A 9,940-nucleotide genomic window follows, 5' to 3' on the forward strand; every position below is an offset into this window, starting at 1 on the left:
CTTTCAAACAGTATGGGGTTAATTGATCCAAATATTATATCATTGACATAAATTTGTACGAATAGTGAATGATCATCCTTTGAAAATTTAAACAATGCTTTATCAACCATTACGATTGAAAAATTATGATCGAGTAAGAACTTGGATAAAGTTTCATACCATGCATGTGGTGCTTGTTTTAGTCCATACAGTGCTTTATCTAATCTATAGACGTGATTAGGATGAGTATGACTGAAGAAGCCAGATGTTTGTTCAACATATACTTCCTCATTAAGTAAACCGTTCAAGAATGCAGATTTGACGTCCATTTGATATACCTTAATGTATTTAAATGCAGAAAATGCAAGAAATATTCTAATAGCCTCTAATCTGGAAACATGGAAAAATGATTCATCGAAGTCAATACCATCTTCCTATCTATAGCCTTGTGCTATTAGTCTAGCTTTGTTTCTCATTACTGAACCGTTCTTGTCCAACTTATTTCTAAAGACCCATCTAGTACCGATTACATTCATATTAGTAGGTCGAGGAACTAAGGGCCATACTTTGCTTCTTTCAAACTGATTTAGTTCTTCCTGCATAGCATCTATCCAATTGGTATCATGCAGTGCATCATCAATTTTCTTAGGTTCTAACTGAGAAATAAATGATGCATGCATAAATTCATCAATCATTTGTTTTCTACTTCGAAGAGGAGCGGTTGGGTTACCTATGACTTGCTCGAGTGGATGATTCTTATTCCGTCCATATGGATTGGCCTCTGTTGGTTGTGCAGTTGTATCTTCTTGTTCCATCATTTTCTCATCTATCTGAATAATTTTTGGCTGGTGATGGTTCACCGGTTCATTAATCTGATGAGATTGTTCGTGGACGGTTGGATATTGTTCAGAAACATTTTTAACCATTATTCTCATATCTATCTCATCATCACTGCTAGACTCAAGGTTAGTAGCATCTAATTTATTACTTAAATCATGAATGTTTTTACTATTATTATCATGAAAGATGAATGATTCATCAAATACAATATGTATGGATTATTCAACAGTTAGAGTTATTTGATTGTACACTCTATAAGCTTTGCTAACTACTGAATATTCCAGAAAGACACCATTACCATATTTAGCATCGAATGCGGTTAAATGTGTCTTGCCATTATTATGTATGAAACACTTACAACTGAATATGCAGAAACATCCAATCTAGGCTGCTTGTCGGTCTAGATCTCATAGGGAGTCTTTTCATGTTTCTTGTTGATCATGGACCGATTCTGAGTGTAGCAAGCAGTGTTGACAGCTTCTGCCTAAAATCACTGAGTGATCCTAGACTCTGCTAGCAGAGTTCTAGCTGCTTCTTTGAGTGTGTGGTTTCTTTTTTCTGCAAATCCATTTTGTTGTGGTGATCTGATATCTGAGAGCTCGTGTTTGATGCCATGATTCTTAAGATAAGATTATAGGAGTTGGTTCGAGAATTCAGTTCTTCTATCACTCCTGATCTTGTCCACCACAGCAGTTCTTTCATTCTGACCTCTTGAGAAGTTTGATGAGCTGGGCTGCGGTTTGATCCTTGGAACTCAAAAATATTACCCACGTGAATCGGGAGAAATCATCAATTACCTCTAGTGTATATTTTTTTCTCCTTAAGCTCATTACTGGTATGGGTCCAAACAAATCCATGTGAAGTAGTTCCAAAAATCGAACTGATGAGTTCATTCCTTTATTCTTGAAGGTTGATCGAACATGTTTACATAGTTGATAAGCATTGCAGATTCTATCTTTTGCAAAATCAATGTTAGGTAGACCAGATACCAACTTAAGCTTGCTAATAGTGGCAAGAGACTTGAAATTAAGGTAATTAAGCCGTTTATGCCATAACCAATTTTTATTTACATTTAAGGCGATAAAACAAGTAGATGCATTTAAGTTGTCATCATTCCATCTCACATTATATGTGTTCTGTTCTCTGAGACTAGTCAACATAATATTGTCTGCTACATATTTAACCGTGCAAGTGTGCCCGTTGTCACATAATTGTCTTATGCTAATCAAATTGTACCACAAATTTTCAACTAAGAGTACATCTTTGACAATTATTTTTTCGTGGGTAATCTTACCTTTACTTACTGCTTTACCTTTAGAATTATCGCCAAAAGTGCTTCTTGGTCCTTTGTAATCAATGACTTCTGATAGAAGTTGCCTATTTCCTGTCATTTGTCTGGAGCAGCCACTATCTAAGAACCAAGTGGATTCTTCTATATTCTTCTTCTTTCGTACATGAAATTATTGAAATAAGATCTTGGTACCCATATCTATTTGGTTCCTGATCTGATTAGACCATCTGGGATCCACACTTGGATTATCCTTAGAGACTTTAGATTGTGTGTCCCAGATTAGATGCGGTTATGTACATAATCAGGTGGTGTGTGAAGTGTTTTTTCTTTTGCAGTATGTTCTTGTTCGTTTTTCCTTTCCACTCAATCTGTATCTCTTTTGAATAGGTCGGCCATTGTAGTGTCGGTTAGGTCTCATTTCTTTTGGGTGATGTCCGGTTGAACTTGTTTTTCTGCGGGACCATTCTGAACCGTTGTGAGTGGTTTGATTTGGCCTGCATCTAAGCCAAGATCGGTTGGATTTCACACACTCATATTCGACATATCTTAGACCATGACGCCTTCCATTTTTCTCAAAATTTACATTTTGATTGATTTGGACTTCAGGCTCATCATGTTCATATACCGTACTAGATCTGACAAATTTAATTCATTTTAAACTGCCTTTTTTTAGTAGTGGTTGAGTTTGTGCCTTCGAAATGCTGCACTCATTGATGCTATAATCGAGCCCAGTTCTATTTCTGACTGGTTGCTACATCTCATGCATCTTTTCAAGGGAAGCAGAGGACTTATTCCATGAGTTGACTACATTTATCAATAGTTTGTTTTCTTTAAAAAGGGCATGGAATAATCTTCGTAAGCCATTATTATAAGCCACTAACAAACTTAACTTGACTTTCAAACTGTCAATCTCCTTTTGCTGCGAACAGCTGGAGAGAGTTAACTTGTTTTTCAAGTCTTGTTTTTCTGCCTTGGCCTCATCGAATCATTGCGAGAGTCCCTTAAACTCATTTACCATGTCATGCAGTGTTATGACAAGGTCATCCCATGTAAATTCCAAGGATTCAAAGTCAAATACCATATCTTCGGTAGTTTCTGATTCTTCATAAACCATGAGACATTTGACTGCCTCATCGTCCCTTTCACTTGAGAATTCCTCAGAGATGGACTGCTCTGAGTTTGAGTCGGCTCACTTGCTCTTTCCTTCCTATGCAATTAATATTCGTTGATCTTTCTTTTTGATAAACTTCTTTTCGTCTTTGGACCATCTCCTCTCAACAGGTCTCTTCTCATCTTTCTTCGGCCTGTTGCATTATGCAATAAAGTGTCCCTTTTTCCCACAGCTAAAAGATATGTTGCATGCTTGATTTAAAAAGAAAAATGATATTTATATGCATGATTTTTATAAGTGATGAAAATATGAAACGTTGGAGGAGGTGAAGTAATTGTGACTGTTATGATGATATGATTGGGGATATCGTGAGGAAAAAGGCCCGAGAGGGAGCCCATTTATGGGAGAAGGCCTCAGAGAGAGCCTGTCTATGGGAGAAGGCCCAGAGGAGCCCGACGATCGTATTTCCATATGATGATGATAGGCCAAGACTCATTTGATGAGTGAGAGTGTCGTTGATGTCCCCGCCGCCTAGTATTGTGGTTACATATAGATAGATCCATCGACTTTATGATGAAACGAAAGTCACAATTAACGATCTGAATTCAATAAAGAAAACGTACTGTTGCATGCGATTGTATATATATTGCTTGTTATCAAGATTATGGTTTGCTGAGTCATTAGACTCACTAGGTGCGATGGATGCAGGTGAGCATGATATTAATGATGATGGACGTTTGTAAGGTTGATCTTGCTGGGCTAAAGATGCACACAACCCGATGACCAGCGCTAGATTTTCCGCATTATGATTATGATTATGATTATGATTTACGTTTACGGTTACATTAAAGATTTTCACGACTTTTATATGAATTTGTGTGGTTTGGAGAGGATGTTAGAGTTAGGATGATTTTGAAATATTGCTAAGTTTAGGTTTGGTAAAACTATTTAAGATTTGAATTACTTTCTTTTGGATTTTCAATTATAGTTGATATGTTTTATTTTAAAATGGTTTCAAAATATTTTATATATGGGTGTATATGTATCAGTCGAGAGTTAGTATAGGAAAAAAAGTTCTAGTATATTTTAAAGAAAAACGAGTAGTGGACATTTCAGTTAAAATCAGAGCAATGTTCCTGCTAAGGGTTGTGCCACCGCCTCAAATTTTTAAGTTTATATGCTTTATATGATTTTATGCTTAGTGTCTGCATGATAGCATGATTTATATGTTTGAGATGCATGCTTATTACGATTTAATGATATTCATGTTTAAAGCTTAAGGGTAAATGAAATTTATATGTTGTATTATTAGAAACCTTAGATTTAAATACATGTTGGTTAATTTAGAATTTGGAAAACATTCCCATACAATGCCTCCTAGGCGTGCACCTAATACTGATAATCAAGCCAATAATACTGAAGAACGTCAAGAGAATGCACCCCCACCTTCTAATGGGGATGCTGCTACTCGTGCATTAGAGGGCAAGGCACGTTTTTTCGAACAGCAGTTTCAGCCTGCTCCTAGACCACATCATGATATTTACGGCCAGTTTTGAAGGCTCGGTCCGAAGGAGTTTTCTAGCACTACCGACCTTTTTGCTGATGCGGGTTGGATTCGATCTCTCGAGATTAATTTCCGCTATTTAAATATGGGAGACGCCGACAGAGTTAGGTGTGCCACTTACATGTTTAGACACAATGCTTCCCTTTGGTTTGATGGTGCGGAGCTTTTGATTGACTTGGCTATGCTTACATGGGTTCGATTCAAGGAAATTTTCTTAGAGAAGTATTTCACTGCTGACGTTCGAGGGTGATTGAGGAGGGAGTTTATGAGACTCCGTCAAAGGGACACGACTGTGGCTGAGTTTGTGAGGAAGTTTGAGAGGGTTTTTCACTTTGTGCCCCTCATTGCTAGAGATCTTGCTGAAATGATGAGGCAATTCATGGATGGACTTCGACCTACCATCCGCCGTGATGTGATGATGATGCGTCCAGTGGATTATGTTGTTGCCACTACCTATGCATATCAAGCTGAGCAAGCATTGAAAGATACTGATTTTAAATGACAACAATAGTAGAGCGCGCAACCTCATAAGAAGCCATGCATGGGACATCCTAGACCTCAAGGGCCACAAAAGCCCCAAGGCCAAGTAAAGAAGACCGTACCACCAAAGCCACCACAACCTGGAGCGCCAAAACCTGCTGAAAGGCCCCTATGCAAGGAGTACAATCGCCCACATCTTAGCAAGTGCATGTGGGGGACTTACAAGTGCTTCATATGCAAGGAGGAAGGGCATAAACCTGCTGATTGCCCGAAGAAGAGAGCACCAACTGTTGGGAGAGCTAATGTTATACATGTTGAAGAAGCTGAGGAGGAGCCAGACACGACCCTAATCACTAGTAACCTAGTTATTTAATGTTTTTATATTTCTTTTATTGAATGAAATATTAAATTGGTTATGATAATTGATTTGGGATCAAGAAGAACCTAGGGGAAAATAGGGTTGCATGCTCTGCCATAGCCGGAATTAAGAGGTGACAATGGAAACCATAGATATCGAACTTGTATTTTGAGCCTTAAATATGTAATAGAGCTATTTAATTCCAAATGAAAGTTTTAAGGCTTAAAATTGAGGAAAATCAAAACTTTGGGCAATTATTGTAAATTTTCTAAAATGGGAGGACCAAATTGCAATCTGAAAATTTTAAAGGGGCTAATCGCAAATTTCGAAGAGTTCAAGGGTTGAAATTGTTAAAAACAAAAATTCTAGGGTAATTGGAGAATTTTCGAAACCTTAAGGGACTAAATTTCAATTAACCAAAATTTGGGGACTAAATTGTGATTTTCGAAAATTTAAGGACCGATGATGCAATTCCAAAAAGTTTAAGAACCAAAAAATTGAAATTCCAAAAATTTTAGGGGCTAAAATTGCAAATTTCAAAATTTTTGAGGGCTAAAATGTAAATTTCTTTAAAATTGAATGGTTAAATTGAGATTTTTCCTAGAATTAATGAGGTCCAATCACTAAATTTTAGGAATTTTGGGAAACTAATGATAGAAATTCTCTTAAGCTCCAACACGAATGAATTTGACAGCATATTCGTCGCAGGAAGGATATTCGTCCAAGGTGTAGCTACCTACGCATTGCTGGATTCGGGAGCTACACACTCATTTATATATGATACCTTCATCAAGCGACTAAATATTATACCTGATGATATGTGATTGAGCTTCAAAGTTTCTATTCCTTCCGGTGATCAAATGGTCACTACAAGTATTGTGAAGAATCTGGAGCTTTGTTTATATAAAGATGTGGTTCGGGCAGATCTTATCGTACTTCCGATGCCTGAATTTGACATTATACTTGGCATTGATTGGCTGAAATCAAATGGAGCTTCGATAGATTTTTGGTAGAGGACAGTGTCTATTCGACCGCCTAGTGGGAAGTCTTTTATATTTGAGGTAGCGAGGAACAAGCAATTGCCGCACATTATCTCTTGTATGTATGCAAGAAAACTTATTAAGAGAGGATGCCAAGCTTTTCTAGCATGTGTTACTTCAGCACATGTTCCCGATAGTCAGAAACTAGAGGATGTTGACACCCTACCGTCTAGCGCCCACCAAAATGAAAGAATTAAAATATCAAATCCAAGAATTATTAGACAACTGTTTCATTCGCTCAAGTTGTTCTCCATGGGGCGCACTAGTATTGTTTGTAAAGAAGAAGGATGGTAGTATGCGACTTTGCATCGACTATAGAGAGCTGAATAGGGTCACCATCAAGAATAAATATCCTTTACCAAGAATTGAAGACCTATTTGATCAATTACAAGAAGCATCGATATTCTCAAAGATAGATCTTCATTCTGGATACCATCAGTTGAAAGTGAAAGAGGTGGATGTTCAAAAGACCGCGTTCAGAACTCGTTATGGGCATTATGAATTTATGGTCATGCCATTCAGTCTGACCAATGCGCCAGCGATCTTCATGGATCTCATGAATCACATATTTTAGCCGTATATAGATAACTTCGTGATCATTTTTATTGATGATATTTTGATCTACTCCAAGAGCATAGAGGAGCACAGTCGGCATTTGAGGACATCACTGAAATTACTACAAGATAGGAAGCTATATGCAAAGTTCAACAAATGCGAGTTTTGGCTTGAGAGAGTGGCATTCTTAGGCCATATCATTTCTAGAGATGGAGTTGAGATGGATCCAAGCAAAGTTGAAGCAGTGAAAGAATGACATGCACCGAAGAGCGTAACCGAGATACGTAGTTTCTTGGGACTAGCTGTCTATTATCGAAATTTTATTCAAGGATTCTCATCTATTGCTGTACCCTTGACAGCCTTGACAAAAAAGAATGCAAAGTTTATATGGGGATCCGAGTGCCAAGAAAGTTTTGACAAGTTGAAGCAAGCTTTGATCTCAGCGCCAGTTTTATCGATGCCATCGGGGCAAGGAGAGTATGTTCTGTATACCGACGCTTCTAAACTCGGTTTGGGCATAGTTCTGATGCAAAATGACCAAGTTATAGCTTATGCTTCGATACACTTGAAAGTGCATGAGAAGAATTACCTCACACATGATCTTGAGCTAGCAGCAGTCGTTTTTGCATTAAAGATTTGGAGACATTACTTGTATGGGGAGAAGTGCAAGATTTTCACTGACCATAAAAGTTTGAAATACTTCTTCACCCAAAAGGAGTTGAATATGAGGCAAAGAAGATAGTTGTAATTAGTAAATGACTACGACTGTGACATTAGCTACCATCCGGGAAAAGTTAATGTAGTAGCAGACAAATTGAGTAGAAAGACAACAGTTATTAATCAATTATCACTTCAGCGACCTCGCTGAAGTATGAGATTCAGGGATTTGAGCTTGCAGTATATGCTAGGGGCGAGGCCCCTAATCTTGCCAGCATGACAGTACAATCAACTTTGAGGGATAGAATCTGTGAGGGGCAGTCTACTGACGAGCAATTGCAAAAGTGGAGGTCAAGAGATGAAACCAAGGGTCGGAAGCTGTATTTTGAGGAGGATGGCATAGTGCGATACCGAGATCAACTATGGGTTCCTATGGCAATTCTTTGAGGGAAGTCATTATGAAATAAGCTAATGATACTCCGTACTCCATGCATCCTGGAAGTACAAAGATGTATAAAGATTTGAAATTATTATATTGGTGGCCATATATGAAGCATGATATCCTGTGATTTGTATCCGAATGTTTGACATGTCAACAAGTAAAAGCATAGCATCAGAAGCTAGCAGGGAAACTTAAGCCACTTTCTATTCCCTAGTGGAAATGAGAAAATATCATTATGGACTTTGTCGTAGGATTACCGAGGACTATCAAGGGATTTAATGCTATATGGGTGATAGTGGATCGTCTTACGAAATCAGCGCATTTTCTACCTATCAAGACGATATTCACTATGACACAGTATGTCGATTTGTATATTCAAGAGATAGTTCGTCTGCATGGGATTCCTGTATCTATTGTTTCTAACAGAGATCCGAGATTTACATCATCTTTTTTGAAGAGTCTGCGTGCAGCGATGGGTAATAAATTATTATTCAGTACATCATTTCATTCTCAAATCGATGATCAGTCTGAAAGAGTAATTCAAATTCTGGAGAATCTACTGCGAGCATGTGTGATTGATTTTCAAGGAAGTTGGGAGTTTAAATTGCCTCTAGTGGAGTTTACCTACAATAATAGCTATCATCGATAAGGATGGCTCCATACGAGGCACTATATGGGAGGAAGTGTAGATCACCCATACATTGAGATGAGGTTGGTGAACGAGTAGAGTTTGGATCGGATTTTATCAAGCACAACGCCGAGTTAGTAGTCAAGATTCGAAATAGGATGAAAACTACACAGAGTCGACAGAAAAGTTATGCCAATAAGCGTCAAAGGGAGGTAGAGCCTGCCGTTGGTGACCATGTGTTTGTGAAAATAGCACCTATGAAGGGTGTTATGAGATTTGGCAAGGAAGGAAAGCTCAGTCCGAGATGCATTGGGCCATTTGAGATTTTGGAAAAGGTTGGGACACTAGCCTATAGAGTGGCATTACCACCGATGCTAGCCGGAGTGCATAATGTGTTCCACATTTCGATGTTGCGAAAGTACATGTCGAACCCCTCACATGTACTAAACTATGAGCCTCTGCAGTTGACTCCAAATATGTCATATGAATAAAGACCTACACAAATCCTAGGAAAACAAGAAAGGAGGCTACGAAACAAGGTAATTACAATGGTCAAACTCAAGTGGCTAAATAACTCGGAGGAAGAAGCTATTTGGGAGACTGAGAGGGACATGAGGAGTCGCTAACCGGAGTTATTCGATAAGTTTTAATTTCGAGGAAGAAATTTATTTAAGGGAGCGAGGAATTGTAAGGTCCAAAAATAAGAAAACATAATCCAACTTCATGTTAAACTAGGAAAATGGAAAATGACCAATAAATGACTTTAATGGCATGATTTCATGTTAAAAATAGGATTTTTATTATTAGGATGCTTAAAACTGTATTTTTAAATGTTATTCGAGTTGCGATCGAGGAACGGAAACTGAGGGCTGAAAAATGAAAAATATTTTTATTTAATAAGTGTTTTTAATTATTTAAAATAAGGTTGATGCTTTATGATATTTTTAAGAATAAGGAGTTTTGAGGTGATTTTATACGCCGAGACGTAAATTTTA

The 9,940-nt window shown here is 37.7% G+C and overlaps 1 protein-coding gene across 1 annotated transcript; it reads right to left on the reverse strand.

Moving 5' to 3' along the window:
- Positions 1-413: 413 nt before the first annotated feature.
- Positions 414-2,210, reverse strand: LOC142505820 (uncharacterized). Its single transcript, XM_075618936.1, has 2 exons — positions 1,528-2,210; positions 414-987 (listed from the first exon to the last, which is right to left on the reverse strand). The coding sequence occupies exons 1-2, from the start codon at positions 2,208-2,210 to the stop codon at positions 414-416; spliced, it is 1,257 nt and encodes a 418-aa protein (XP_075475051.1).
- Between the last annotated feature and the right edge of the window lie 7,730 nt (positions 2,211-9,940).

This window comes from Primulina tabacum, chromosome 1 (genome assembly GCF_025594145.1).
Source record: "Primulina tabacum isolate GXHZ01 chromosome 1, ASM2559414v2, whole genome shotgun sequence".
NCBI classification, from domain to species: domain Eukaryota; kingdom Viridiplantae; phylum Streptophyta; class Magnoliopsida; order Lamiales; family Gesneriaceae; genus Primulina; species Primulina tabacum.